Source organism: Astyanax mexicanus, chromosome 11 (assembly GCF_023375975.1).
Source record: "Astyanax mexicanus isolate ESR-SI-001 chromosome 11, AstMex3_surface, whole genome shotgun sequence".
NCBI lineage: Eukaryota > Metazoa > Chordata > Actinopteri > Characiformes > Acestrorhamphidae > Astyanax > Astyanax mexicanus.
The window spans coordinates 16,318,621-16,334,734 of record NC_064418.1 but is presented as its reverse complement, the minus strand read 5'-3'; the positions used below and the strand labels follow the sequence as shown (position 1 = coordinate 16,334,734).

General features: G+C 38.2%; 1 protein-coding gene and 1 long non-coding RNA gene across 6 annotated transcripts in view; one reads left to right on the top strand and one right to left on the bottom strand.

Moving 5' to 3' along the window:
- sh3bp4 (SH3-domain binding protein 4) overlaps positions 1-14,780 on the top strand; it is a 44,091-nt gene extending 29,311 nt beyond the window's left edge. For both annotated transcript variants that reach the window (XM_015601072.3, XM_022679493.2), the window contains exons 4-5: positions 9,037-9,225; positions 11,219-14,780. In XM_015601072.3, coding sequence (XP_015456558.3) covers positions 9,037-9,225; positions 11,219-11,443 — 414 coding nt within the window. In that variant the 3' untranslated portion in view covers positions 11,444-14,780. The remainder of the gene's footprint in view (positions 1-9,036; positions 9,226-11,218) is intronic.
- On the bottom strand, positions 5,673-9,042 carry LOC125804914 (uncharacterized). 4 transcript variants are annotated; one of them, XR_007441138.1, is made up of 3 exons: positions 7,302-9,042; positions 6,848-6,869; positions 5,673-6,804 (listed from the first exon to the last, which is right to left on the bottom strand). It is a non-coding gene; the product is annotated as an uncharacterized LOC125804914 (long non-coding RNA). The 4 variants fall into 4 exon arrangements; XR_007441139.1 differs by having other exon boundaries at positions 7,691-9,042; XR_007441136.1 differs by having other exon boundaries at positions 5,673-6,869; positions 7,302-8,103; positions 8,190-9,042.
- Positions 14,781-16,114: the final 1,334 nt, after the last annotated feature.

Sequence of the window (16,114 nt, the reverse complement as noted above, 5' to 3'; positions counted from 1 at the left end):
GAAGTTTAGGCAGGTATTTCCTCTGATAAACAATAGAAGAAAAAAAATGGCTACAACAGGTTACACTGGTGATTCCTGTATCTACTGTAACTGTAGATTTACCCTTATTTATAAAAAAAACGTAAAGGGAATCAGAAGCGAAGTCTTTCATTTGTATGCAAACGAATCAACTTCCTCTTCAAATATGACATTTTATTTAGCGATGTAAACAAAGCGTCACTACTGTTGGGTTAAAAAAAGGTAGATTACTTTTTATTTATGCTGAATTATGGATTAAATCTCATAACTAGCTCACACTCTCTTAACCCTTTCTGCTCCCAGTTTCTTTCTCTCTCTCTCTCTCATTCACTCTCTTTTCCTCTCTCTCTCTCTTTTTCTCTCTTTTTCTCTCTTACACACACACACTGTTGCTGCTTCTGTAAAGCATACGTATGTCATGTTTCGTCTCATATCTCTCCATCCCTTCAACTAGTTCAACTAGTTAACTGGTGCTTGAACAAAGTTTACAAAGGACAATTTAATTTCAAATTAAAGCAAACATATTTATATATAAATAAAATCTTACTGTGTGGACCTTACAATCATTCATATATTTTACATTTAAATATGCATTATTAAAAGTTTCAGTAAATGGGATTAATCACAAATAATCACAACAAATTGTGTGATTAATCATTTCTTTCTCCCTTTTACTTAGTCAACAGCCCTATCAATTTGACATTGCACATCCTGCAAAGTGACTTCTGCACATATAATGGTATTGTAATGATGATGCTAAAACGATATATTGTGCAGCACTAGCTGCTACTGCAGTAAAGTGACAGTAAACTCTTTTTTTTAAAACTTGTTTTTACCCTTGATTTAAAAAAGCATCTCTGGGGAAGATGGTGTCAACAAACTTTTGGACACATAGTTTAGCTTAACTTTTTAAAGCGTATTGTTTGAGAGCCCAGCACTCTACTGCCCTGCAGCATGTTAATTTATGCTCTTCTTTACTTTCAGATGTTTTATTTACTTTGATTCAGGTAGTTTTGTACATATTTAATGAGTAGCAGGCTGTGTCCCTGGGGTATCCCATTAAAATCGCATTTAAACACTGTGGGCAGGATTCCCAGACACGGGTTAGGCCTAGGCCTGCATGATGCTGCATTTTAAATGGGAATTTTCTATTGAATAAAAAATACATTGCCATGTTGAAAGTCATGTGTTGTGTAGTGCACTGCACTAACCTGCAGGATATGTGTGTTGGGGCCTGCTGCATTGGATGTGAATGTGTTTTTTCCAACGTCACATTTCACTAGTCATGTGACAATTCTAGCTACAGATGCCACCAGTCTGGATCATTACCATCCACAGTGGACAATGCAGTGGGTGGTTATAATCGTAATTACTAGCGTCTGGCTAGAACTATCAGTGCAAAAAGCGACTAGTCATATTTTTAATAATTGTGCTTTTGAAACTGTAAAAAAAAATATATATATTTTTTTCTTTTCTTTTTTTTTTTTGCTAAATTCTGTTTTATTTTTACACTATTAAAAGTAGCTCAAAGTAGCGCCACACTTCATTGGTAGAATTCTAAGGTGGCACCTGGAGAACTAACTGAAGATATTGTGTGTATAAACAGTGTTTTTTTATTACTCTATTAAACCTGTGCACTTTAAAAGTTGCCTCATTGCCTCGTTTTAAATGTCAGGGCTTTTAAAATTCTACAATTGAAGTGTGGAGCTACTTTGAGTTTGTTAATGAAGTAAAATTGCCATTTCTTTGCATGGGCAGTGCTATGTCCCTATCACTATAAGCCTGTTGGGAGCATCAGCTAAAAGCACTTTATTTCAAAATACTAGAGGTGGGCTATTCAACAAAAGTTTGTACTCGTTATCATGTTTCATTACACTCCATGTCAATTTCACACTGGATTTCTGTATTTTGTGTACATTTTTAAATGTTTGCAGTTTATATGCATATGTGTTTGGTTTAACCAGCCTGTTGTGCTCCCACCTCGTCCCCCTGGTGTGAATGACAGGGTTAATTAAGGTTCAGTGTGGGCTCTCTGCATGGGCTCAGTGGACTGTTCACTCAGGCTCAGTGAAATACCTGAAAAGTCCGACTCGAGTCACTGAAGTGAGTCTTTAAAGAAGAAGGAAGAGCTCTGGCTGGTGTTAGAGTGTGTAGACCAGACATCCCATCATTTACACACTTCCAGACCTTTTACAAATATTAACTGATCCAGAGTGTTTACACATGCTAACACACACACACACTCTAACACACGCTTATGCTCTCCCTGAGCACTCTCTATCTCTTATTGCACTTCCTTGGATTGGAATGCACGGTATGAAAGGAAATGAATGGGGAGGGGCAGGAGGAAGCTATGATATCCCAGCAGAAAGACTCAAGCAGGGGGCTGGACAAAAAGATCAGATACAGAAAGTTTATTTAGGAGTTCTGCTACTAAAGTGCTGCTGAAGACTACTGCTTTTTGTGCCTTTTACAAACATTTATAAAGAAGCCAGATTGGACCATATCAATACCCAAGGGCCGGTCTCTCGTTATTCAAAGTGCGTTTAAAATTTGAAAAAACAATTACTTACAGAACAATTAAGATTCATTTTAGCAGAATGATTGCAATCATTTTATAAAAACAAAATGATGTATTGCAGATTAGTCTGAACGTTTCTTTAAAACATTTATGCACAATGCTGTACAGGTGCATCTAAAAAAAAATCATTAATATCATTGAAAAGTTACTTTTTTTCAGTAATTCAGTTCAAAACGTGAAACTTATATATTATATAGATGTATTACACACACATTAATCTATTTTAAGCGTTTATTTTTTTTATTGTTGATGATTATGTCTTACAGCCAATGAAACCCCAAAAATCAGTATCAGTATCAGTATCATAATCTTAAAAGATTATATAAGACCATTTGGTACTTTTGGCAATGTGGGCAGTGTGCCAAGTCCTGCTTGAAAATGAAATCCGCATCTACATAAAAGTTGTCAGCAGAGGGAAGCATGAAGTGCTGTAAGATTTTGTGGGACTTGATAATAAAACACAGTGGACTAACACCATCAGATGACATGTCTAAAACATCACCGATTGTGGAAACTTAAGACTAGACCTCAAGCAGTCCTTTTATTTCCAAATAAAAATCTAAATTTACTGAGGGTAATGGGGCTGTGTTTTAAGTCCAAAGTCAGTGCAGTATTTTCCCAGAAAACCTTGCAGCACTTCATGCTTTCCTCTGCTGACAACTTTATAGAGATGTGGATTTCATTTTCCGGGGTGTGTCTGTGTGTCTATGCTATCATAATGACAGGAAAAGTACACCTTGCACGTCTTAAAGTGTGCAAAAGATATAATTCTCTTAATTCTCTTAATTAATCATGGATGTGTTTTGGGTGTAGCTTCCAGTAAACCAATCAGCTTGTCACTTGCCATTCCCTTGAAGAATCAGCTACGCTCTGACTTCGGCTGCTCATTTACGATGTGAGAAGGTGTGCAAGCAGATCATTTAAGTAATATAACAATGGCGTATTTTGTGTCGATGTAGAAAAATTCTATTTTATATTGTATTCTGTTTATTGTTGATGTAAAAGTTTGCTCAGCTGCCAACAGGCATGCGCCATGTGTACTGCTGTGTGTCCATGTGTGCATTACAAGTGGGGGTGTACCCTCATTGGGCACGTGTCTCTGTTGATAATTCGCTGCCAAGATAGCAATGAACATCTGACTGTTGTCGTCGTCAGCCTAGGTTGTGTTTAGTTATTTCGAGATCACCACGCCCATCGGTGTAGATATATTCACAAGCACTGTTGCTATTTAAACAATGCAGACAGAAGGTGTGGAAAAAAGTTGATTGGGTGTAAGATGGCAATGAGCATCGCAACATACCTTGAATGACTAGGCCTCTGCAGGTCCTTGTCCAAGAATACACACACTTATAAGTATAGTTGAGCATAGAATTAGTTCAAATTTTTTAAAGTCTGTGAACTCCACACAATTCATTTATTTAAAAAAGGCTTTAGTTTGTTTTTAAATGTCTTTATTTAACTTCCCAAAGATAATACGATTTTTTTATATTTTTGGGGATTTTCGTGCATTGCATTTTGCAATCTTCAAATCTGAGATACTGAGTTAGCTGAACCATGCCTTCCTCCTCTACAGACTCACTTCACTGACCTGAGTCAGTTTTTTCAGATATTTCACTGAGCCTTAAAGAACAGTCCACTGAGCCCATGCAGAGAGCCCACACTGAACCTTAATGAACCCTGTCATTCACACCGGGGAGGACGGGCGGGAACGCAACAGGCCGGTTTAACCCAACACACACCCCAGCCTTTTCCTACACACCAGCCGGATGTTCCTCCTTCCCGGCTCTTCCCGTCTGAATGCAGCGGCCTGGCCTCTGGTGAATTATGCTCGTAACAGCACGTACTTCCCTCTCTCCTGACTATCTGCGAATTCATCAAAGTGCACAGCATGTAAACTCAAGCCCCTGATTGATCTGTTTTTTTCAGCACGGTGCTTAGCAACCACATGGCAGTGTGCCTTAGAAATGGGCATTTTGGGCACATTGAGGAAAGCTGTAACACATACACACACACGCTCTGCAATAAAAACATGTATCTCCATTTTTGTAATTTTGTTTCTTTGTTACTACATCATTAACACAGAAGCTGATCTTCATACTGTGTTGAAACATCATAGAATATTTTTTTTTTCTTTTTTCTCTATTTTTGTAGTTCCTGTATCCTGTATTTTTTACAACAGCAACAATATATACTACTAAACAATATATATTTACACCAATCAAGAATAACATTATGACCACCTTTGTTTATACACCCAGTGTTGCTAGAGTTAATAGTCCCTCTTCAGAGGACTATTATTAATTTACTTTGAGGGTTCTCTACTGGTCTTTTGGAAAATAGCCTTTACACATACTTATGCATGCAAAGTAAATTTGAGGAACATGACAACTACATGTATACAGCTCTGGAAAAAAATTAAGAGACCACTTCAGTTTCTGAATCAGTTTCTCTGATTTTGCAATTTATAAGTTTGTGTTTGAGTAAAATGAACATTGTTGTTTTATTCTATAAACTACAGACAACATTTCTCCCAACTTTCAAATAAAAATATTGTCATTTAACATTCAGAAATCAATATTTGGTGGAATAACCCTGGTTTTAATCAGTTTTCATGCACTTTGGCATGTTCTCCTCCATTAGTCTTACACACTGCTTTTGGATAACTTTATGCCACTCCTGGTACTATTTATTTATGTTTTTTTATTTATGTGATTAACTGTAGTGTTTGAAGATGTGTCTAATCTGAGTCTGAATCTGTGTTTCTGATGGGTTCTGAGTTCTGAGAGTTTCTAGAGAGAGATAGGGTCCTATTTTACCGATTACTGGTGGGAAAAGTATGCCTTGCATGGCTCAAAAAGTGCAGATGCACAAATGCGTGAAAATAGACTCTTTGCAGGGTGTAAGAAGGCAATGATCATCGCAAAATGCTTTGTGCAGGGTGTAAAATAGTGCCAATAGTCTGCTAATAGATGTTTCCAGTAGTTTAAGTTAATGTAATTTTTTGTTTTCCAGTTCATGTGGATGATTGTCCTGCCGATGACTAACAACATCAAGAGTATTTTATTATTTTCTGTTGTTGTATGACTAGTTGATGTGTTTCCAAATAGGCGCTATAGGTAGGAGTGTCAGTGAGTGATTAAACACAGTGTTTAAAAACTCCAGCAGCTCTGCTGTATCTGATCCACTTGTACCAGCAGCACAACACACACTAACACCTCATATACCACCACCATGCTAAGAATAAAGCCGAGCATAATGATTCATCACCAAAATAATAATCATTGTAGAACAGGGTGAAAAGAGGAATTCAGAGAAACAGATACAGGAATAAAGTCTGTAATTATAGAACTACAAAGTTGTCCAAATCAGACCCCTGGGGACTGTGGTGTTCATTACAGTTTAAAATATGTTTCTCTAAATGAGAAGTGGACCCCTCTACAAAATACACAGCTTAAACCAGGTAAATTATTCAGTGTGTTGCTTGGTATTTTATTAAATTAGTCTTATAATAATTCAGATTGCAGTGCTGAACTCTTAAATGTGCATTTTTGTTTTAATGAGGGGTTTATGCTCTGTAGATTTACTGTAATATCCCTCTCTGCATAATTATGTATGGGATGTCTATGCTAACAGTCTGGTCATGTTCTGCACTGACATTCTCAATCACGCAATTAAGTCTGCTTTATTATCTTTAAACCTGTAAGTACGGTATGTTCATCATCATAACTTCATCTAGAAGGAATCCACTGTCAGGAATGAATCTTGGAGGCTAATGTTCTACGTTGGGCCATGAATGCAACCTAAGCAAGGCAGGGCTTTTTGCTGTACCTGTCTGATTATATAAGGTGGTGCTGCTGTGTTGACTTTATCATTTTCCAGTAAAGTAAAATGCACAGACAAGAATTATGGTAGGTGCTAGGTGATCATACCAATCACATGCAATACCATAGTAAGCACTGAGCAACACCATATCAGCCACCTGAGAAACAACCGCATCCACCTAGCAACACCATATCAACCACCTGAGAAACAACAGCATCCACCTAGCAACACCATATCAAACATCTGAGAAACAACAGCATATACCATATCAACCACCTGAGAAGCAACAACATCCAACTAGCAACGCCATATTAACCACCTGAGAAACAACAGCATCCACCTAGCAACACTATATCAGCCACCTGAGATACAACAGCATCCACCTAGCAACACCATATCAACCACCTGAGATACAGCAGCATCCACCTAGCAACACCACATCATCTACCTAAGGAACAACAGCATCCACACCTAGCAACACCATATCAACCACCTGAGAAACAACAGCATCCACATAGCAACACCATATCAACCACTTGAGAAAAAACAGCATCCACTTAGCAACACCATATCAACCACCTGAGAAGCAACAACATCCAACTAGCAATGCCATATTAACAACCTGAGACACAACAGCATCCACCTAGCAACACCATATCAACCACCTGAGAAAAAACAGCATCCACCTAGCAACACCATATCAAGCACCTGAGAAACAACAGCATCCACTTAGCAACACCATATCAACCACCTGAGAAACAAGAGCATCCACCTAGCAACACCATATCAACCACCTGAGAAGCAACAACATCCAACTAGCAATGCCATATTAACCACCTGAGAAACAACAGCATCCACCTAGCAACACTATATCATCTACCTAAGGAACATCAGCATCCACACCTAGCAACACCATATCAACCACCTGAGAAACAACAGCATCCACCTAGCAACACCATATCAACCACTTGAGAAAAAACAGCATCCACTTAGCAACTCCATATCAACCACCTGAGAAACAAGAGCATCCACCTAGCAACAACATATCAACCACCTGAGAAGCAACAACATTCTACTAGCAATGCCATATTAACGACCTGAGACACAACAGCATCCACCTAGCAACACCATGTCAACCACCTGAGAAAAAACAGCATCCACCTAGCAACACCATATCAAGCACCTGAGAAACAACAGCATCCACTTAGCAACACCATATCAACCACCTGAGAAACAAGAGCATCCACCTAGCAACACCATATCAACCACCTAAGGAACATCAGCATCCACACCTAGCAACACCATATCAACCACCTGAGGAACAACAGTATCCACCTAGCAACACCGTATCAACCACCTGAGAAACAACAGCATCCACCTAGCAACACCATATCAAGCACCTGAGACACAACAGCATCCACCTAGCAACACCATGTCAACCACCTGAGAAAAAACAGCATCCACCTAGCAACACCATATCAAGCACCTGAGAAACAACAGCATCCACCTAGCAACACCATATCAACCACCTAAGGAACATCAGCATCCACACCTAGCAACACCATATCAACCACCTGAGGAACAACAGTATCCACCTAGCAACACCGTATCAACCACCTGAGAAACAACAGCATCCACCTAGCAACACCATATCAACCACTTGAGAAAAAAACAGCATCCACCTAGCAACACCATATCATCTACCTGAGAAACAACAGCATCCACCTAGTAACAACATATCAACCACCTGAGAAACAACAGCATCCACCTAGCAACACCATATCAACCACCTGAGAAACAACAGCATCCACCTAGCAACACCATATCAACCACCTGAGAAACAACAGCATCCACCTAGCAACACCATATCAACCACCTGAGATACAACATCCACCTAGCAACACCATACCATCTACCTGAGAAACAACAGCATCCACCTAGCAACACCATATCATCTACCTGAGAAACAACAGCATCCACCTAGTAACAACATATCAACCACCTGAGAAACAACAGCATCCACCTAGCAACACCATATCAACCACCTGAGAAACAACAGCATCCACCTAGCAACACCATATCAACCACCTGAGAAACAACAGCATCCACCTAGTAACAACATATCAACCACCTGAGAAACAACATCCACCTAGCAACACCATATCAACCACCTGAGAAACAACAGCATCCACCTAGCAACACCATATCAACCACCTGAGAAACAACATCCACCTAGCAACACCATATCAACCACCTTGGAACACAGAAATAATAAACAAACACCATATTTACTCCTAATAACCATTAAGCAACACCATAGCAACCATATAGGATTCTATTGCAAGAACATCTAAAATCTGTGATCATTCAAAATTGCTTATTGTTCTGTTGTGAATATCAGATAAATTGTACTGTGATTTTCAGTCTTAAAGGTTCCACCTTACTGACTGTCATTAGTTTTCAGATGCATGTACATATTCAGATATATAAATATGCAGTTTATTAACGTTCTTTTTTAAACCTATTTGTTTGATAATATAAAAATATTACATTATATTGTGTATCTGAAGGTTTATGATTTGAATGGAATTCAGAAATTCTTCTGTGCTCTTCAGGCTCTGCTGAAGATGGACTGTCAGGGTCTGGTGGCTCGGCTGGTGAAGGACTTCGCTCTGTTGACCACAGCAGTGGAGGTGGCCGGCCGGTGGAGGGAACTGGCTGAAAAACTGGCCAAAGTATCTCGAAAGCAAATGGACGCTTACGAGGCTCCTCACAGAGACAGAGACGGCGTGGTGGACAGTGAGGTAAGATCCTGTTCAGACTGAGACTTTCATTCATATCTTATAAAAATACACTATACAGCACCAGTCCAAAGATTTGACATACCTGTTCTCATTTAATCTGTTAAACAAACTAGAATAATTATTTGTAGCCACATTTATCTTTGAGAACAGATCATGAGGGAGAGTCACCTGGAAAAGTTTTCTTAGCTTCTTGAAGGAGTTCCTGGAGGTGCTGAACAAAAGTTGCTGCTTTTCCTTCATTCATTTCCAATAGTTGCGTTTTGTCCTGCGGAAGACTTTTTTTTTTTTTTTTTAATGTTTACTACATAATTCCATATGTGTCCCTTAATTGTTTTTATGTATTTAATATTAATATTTAATGCAGAAAATAAATTAAATAAAGAAATAAAGAAAACATTGAATGAGAGGGTGTGTCCAAACTTTTGATAAGTAGTGTATATGCAGTAGCACTGGTCATATCTGATCGTATCAACCCTTCAAATTAATGCATTCAGCTCCTTTCAGATGCACCAATTGTCAACACACATGTGCAAATGCGCACACACACACTCACACACTGTCTAGTCCCTGTAGATAAGTACTGCCAGTACAATAAGACTCTGGACAAGATAAATAAACACAGACCTAATCCCATGCAATCAAGAAACTTGAATGAGCAGGTGTTCCAATACATACATTTTGTCCATATAGCGTATGCAGTTACTATTAACTAAAGTCAGAAACAGCTGTTAATACAAATGTAAGGGTCATGCAGGGTGGAAAATAAACACAGAGTTTGAACTATGAACTAGATCTCTGTAGATTTGAAGGATAGTCTATAAATACGCCACTTTAATATTGCATTAGCGTGCACTATTAGACAGCTAATGACAGATGAATTTTACATGTCAGACTACTTTGCTTCAGAGAGATATGGAAATATTGAAACATTTATTAAAAGACTGCAGCAGTGGTGTGTATGAGTCATAGGGCTCTATTTTAGTGATCTATAGTCGAACCGTGAATTGATTTAGAGCATGTCAGTGTGTCTTTGCTATCATAATGACAGGCAAAGTATTCTTTATTAAAAAATACATGCAGTAATTATTTTATTTAATTGTGGTTGTGTTTAGGGGGCGTACAATAAACTAATCAGCATTTCACTTGCCATTCCCTTTAAGAGCCAGGTGTGCTCTGACTTTGGCAGATTGCTATTTAAACGGTGCAGCTACCTTGACGTATCCAACACAATCACGCTGTGAAGGTGCGCTAGCAGGTCATTTACAGGAATAGCAGGAATCCAATAAAGATACCCGAGGTTAAGCAGGAGTGCAAGCAGCAAGCATCTTCTCATCTTCAAAGTTTGTCTGTGTTGACAATTTACTGCCAAGATAGCAATGAACATCTGATTGTTGACGTATGTCTAGCTTGTATTCAGTCAGTGGTGCACCTGTGGTTTCCGTTACTAAGATAGCAATATGCCAGAAATTTACCTGAACACACTTCATTTCCAGACGATTACGCCCATCAGCCTAGAGATATTTAGAAGCACCATTGCTATTTAAACAACGCTGGCTGAAGGCGTGAAGATCTGTTGGTGGAGTGTAAGATAGGGCCCATAATGTTGTATGTAATGCTATTGTTCTGCACAATAATCACTTATTTTACCCCAAAAAACAAACTTGTAACTAAATACAGTACCAAATAGAAACACATCTATTTTTCATTGTTTTTCTTTATTTTGATTATGAATTTATCCAGTAAACAAATACTCCTTGGAAGCTACTTTCCTATTGTTTACAAAATATTTAAATGTCATCAAATCTCTTTAAATATTGATTGCAGTTATTGGTCAGATCTAAGCTTGAATCTGAATTCTATAAAAAGAACATCCACAGAAATGGAAGCACTGATGGTCTGATATTATCGTATTTCCATAGTTTCTGTTTTGTGTTCTATTCTCTAACTTCCCCTCAACCTGACCCTCCTCCTCTATTGTCGTTTCCTCTCTCAGGCCATGTGGAAGCCAGCTTACGACTTCCTGGTGACGTGGGCAGCCCAGGTCGGGGATAGCTACCGGGACGTGCTGCAGGAACTTCACGCAGGCCTGGACAAAATGAAGAACCCCATCACCAAACGGTGGAGACACTTGACAGGAACCCTCATCCTGGTTAACTGTCTGGACCTCTTACGGAGCTCCGCCTTCAGTCTGGCCCCTCAGGACGACTGTGCTGTATAGTCAAGGTCAAAGGCTTTGGAGGTGAATTACATCATCAGTATGCTGAGGTTAAGTGGATCAGGGACAACAGCCTCAGCAAGATACCCTGAGGTCAACATGAACTTGTGGTCGATCCAAATGTGTTCAAAGTGTGGAAAACTTTTCAGAGAAAGAGCAGAGTTTCTTACATTTGAACATTTCAAATGGAAAAGAGATCAACTCTGAAACCAAACTACTGACTGAGGAAATAACCTCAAATAAGTGTATGGAGCAAAGTTATCAAACATGCATTATTTGTTTGTCTGAGAAACACTGTGTCGGCATGAGCTCAAAGCAAAGCTTGGATCAATGTAACACTGACTCTAATCCAACTTTAAAAGGATTCTTACCTTGTTTAACATTTGAGCCCTTTGAATAACTTTCTATGTCTAATTTCTAGGCACCTCAAACATTTTTATATGAACTTTGCAATTGATTTGTTGAAACTACTTCAAATAAGTCCTGGACTCCTAATGAACTCTATGAGCCCTACCTTACACCCTTTGCAAGTCACGTCTTGATGCTTATTGCTATTTTACACCTGAAAACTCTATTTTCAAGCTTTCCTTACACCTGCGTCATTTATATAGCAACGGTGCTTGTAAATATACCCTCACTGATGGGCGTGGTGGTCTGGAAATTACCTGTGTTCAGATACATTTCTGGTGTATTGCTATCTTGGCAACGGAAAATACAGGTGCACCACTGACTGAATACAACCTAGACAGACATCCACATCAGATATTCATGACGTAAATGACCTGCTGGCACACCTTCACAGTGTGAATGTCAGTTTCCTCTGCTGAGAAGCGTTGGAGACCTCCAGATAGCTTTCGCCCCTGAAATAGCAATTTGCCAAAGTCAGAGTGCACTTGGATCTTAAAGGGAATGGCACGTGAAATACTGATTGTTTTATTTCATGATCAACTAAGAGAATTAGTTCATTCCTTTTGCATGTTTTGAGCAGTGCAAGGTGTACTTTTCCCATCGTGACGATAGCAAAGACACATTTTTACACCCTAACTCAAGCAGCATGAATCATACCTTTCCTATAGCTTGCTAAAATAGAGCCCTAGAGTTATGCCTAGTTTACACTACATGACTTTTTGGGTGGTCAAGTGGTGGAGTCTTTCAGTTGTTGTGTTTTTTTTTCACTAAATGACTGATCAGCGACACAGGGTGACAAATTACCCACTCATCTGACTGCAGTGATTTGTGAGTGATCACTTTTGATGCCTCGGCAGTCGTCTTTCAGCAGATCACACTAGAGGACTGAGCGAAGACAGAGTAAAGAGAGTCTCCTAAAATCATGTAGTGTGAACTAGGCATTAGCGTTCTGAGTGTCTCAGCAGTCTAAGAAGTGGACATAAATGCCTGAGGATTGTGAATGCCTCACCATCAGCAGCCAGAGTCAGAGAGAGTACAATTGGCCATACTTCCTCTGATTGGTTTGGTGGCACACATCACTCCCATTGTAATGCTGGCAGTCACAAACGACTGTTAGCTGATGTATCAGAGCTGAGGATCTTAAAGTGGCAGTGTATAAAGGGGCGGAGTCTGACTTCACATGTATCGGAGGAGGCACATTCTGGTCCTCACCTTCCTGGTGTTAGAAGCATTGCAAGTGATGGCTGGATTCATGTTTAGATTGGCATAATTTTGACTGTCAAACAGTTTATCCAAGATTCATAAAGTTTGTAGTTTTCTATTAATAAATGTGCATGAGTTATGTCATGTTAACTTATCTTGAACATCCACATCTCACCAAAGTTTAGCATCACTTTGTTACCGATATAGACAATAGGGTAAAGACTTACTGTAGGGCAGGATTTATAAGGGTATAACTAGTGGTCAAAAGTTTTAGAACACCCTTATTTTTTTCTTTTATTTTTGCCATTTAAGCTATTCAGGTCCAGTCAGTAATCAGAAATGGTGCAAAATCCAGTGAACAAAATTTTGCAGGGCCTTTAATGAAAACAAATTAACTAAAAAATGAAAAAAGACCTTTAAGTATTGTTTAAAAAAAAACAAAGATTTGTATATTGTAAAAAAAGTATATTGTACAAAAAAATAAAAATCATATATTATTTTTAAAAAGGTGGTGATTTTTAGTTAATTGGTTAAGAGCTTACAGCTGGTAAGCAACAATGAAAAAAATACTTAGCTTTGGAAATGGATGCAATAAATGTAAATTTACAAAGCCTTTGTCTGTATTACAGCAGTAATGGAACAGATGGTGTTACTGCACTTTCTACTGCAGCATTTACACAACACACAGCACATTCACACTTTTATTATAATAACTAAAGACAGACACAGAAACACAGAGAACTCTGTAACTATTAAAAGTATAAGTCTTTACTTTATAGAAATTCCAGACTAAGACAGAGAGCATCCTGAGTACTGTTTCCTACACCTTCAATAGACTCTTAGAAACTGGAGTAAACTGCTACAGGAGTCACATTTGGCTCAACTCATTTTGATAACGCAGTTATCCATTATTCATGTAGAAAAGATACATTTTTAATTTAAATATGTTTTTATTCTCTTCAAGCTGATAAACTCAAATGGATATTACAGACATTGTTTTGTGAAAACTCATTTTTTAATTTTGCACATTCTTTAATTCTCATTTTAACCACTTTACTGAAGATGCATGTTGACTACTGCTTAAAATAGTTAAAAAAAAATACTTTTTAACATGAAATTTCCCAAACAGTATGACTTTACAGAATATGTACTACTTAACATTTTTGGATGTGTATATTTTTGCACCAAAGACAAAGATTTTTAAAATAGTTCTTATTTTCTTTGTAATTCACTGTTCACATGTTTTGTGATGTAAACCAGCAAATGTATGTTTAAAAGATTCCTTAAATCATTTTGTCTGTAACATACACTGATGTCTATTAATTCAGTTTGTGTTGTTATGCCTGCAAATTCATTTCTGAATTGTGATTGTGCCACAAAAATGCTACTTTTAATAATGTGCAATTGTGCAATTAAGGAAAACCACTCATGTGTTATTACACTTTTTCAAAGTTGCCAAAGAATGCATTTATTCATTATTTTTGCGTTGTTTTTTGATGTATAAAGTTTATAATTATGTAAGTATGTATGTGTATGTCTGTAACTTTAGTTCAGTTGACAAATTGTCATTTGAAAAGCCCATTTGCCATCCTGTTATTGTACCCCAGAATGCAACACACATACATACTCTTGTCCAGTCTTGGCCAGAAGTGTTGGCACACCTAGGTTTTTTCCAGATAATGAAGTATGTTCTCCTAGAAATGTATTGCAATTACACATTTTATAGACACATGTTTATTTCCTTTGTTTGTATTGGAACAACACAAAAAAAGAAAAAAGAAAAGCCAAAATTGGTATACAGTGGTATGAAAAATTTGGGCACCCCTAATAATTTTCATGATTTCCAAATCATTGGTTGTTTGGATCAGCAATTTCAGTTTATAAGATTTACAGAAAGTTTGCAATAATTTTAAACTAAATTAGGCAGGTGCATAAATTTAGGCACCCTTGGCGTTTTATTGATTAAAATACCTTTAGCACTCATTTTTGAAACACAAAAATTAGTTTGGTAAGCTCATTGACCCTTGACCTACATACACAGGTGAATCCAATTATGAGAAAGGGTTAAGGTGCCAACTGCAAGTTTTTCTCATCTTTGCATCTTCTCTGAAGAGTGGCAACATAGGAGTCTCAAAAAGCTATCTCAGAGATTTCAGGTGTCAGTTTCCACTGTGAGGAACAGATTGAGGAAATGGAACACCACAGGCACAGTTTTAGTTAAGACCCCAAGTGGCAGAACAAGAAAAATCTCAGGAAATCAGAGGTGAAGGTGATGAGAACAGTCATAGTCAACCCACAGACCAGCTCCAAACACCTACAACATCATCTTGCTACAGATGGAGTCACTGTGCATCGTTCAACTATTCAGCTCACTTTACACAAGGAGAGGCTGTATGGGAGAGTAATGCAGAAGAAGCCTTTTCTGAGCACACGCCACAAACAGAGTCGCTTGAGGTATGCTAAAGCGAAAGCACATTTGAACAAGCCTGCTTCATTTATGAACAAGGTGCTGTGAACTGATTAAACTAAAATTGAGTTATTTGGAGGGAGGTTATTTATGGATGGAGGAAAAAGAACACAGCGTTCCAAGATAAAGACTTTACTGCTCCCCACAGTAAAATTAGGTGATGGTTCATCATGCTGTGGGGCTGTGTGATCAGTGCAGGTACTGGGAATCTTGTTAAAGTTGAGAGTCACATGGATTTCAGTTAATATCAGCAGATTTTTTAGAACAATGTTCAAGAATCAGTGATAAAGTTGAAGTTGTGCCGGGGCTGGATACTTCAACAAGACAACGACCCTAAACACTAAACTCTGCTCAAAATCTACTAAAGCTTTCATGCAGAGGAACAAGTAAAACGTTCTGGAATGATCATCTCAGTCCCCAGACCTGAATATTATTGAAAATCTGTGTTGTGATTTAAAGCGGACGGTTTATACTCAGAAACCATCAAAGCTGACTGAACTGCAGATGTTTTATAAAGAAGAATGATCCAAAATACCTTCAACCAGAAGCCAGACTCTCATTGGAAGCTATATGAAGAGTTTAAAACAAAAAGTGGT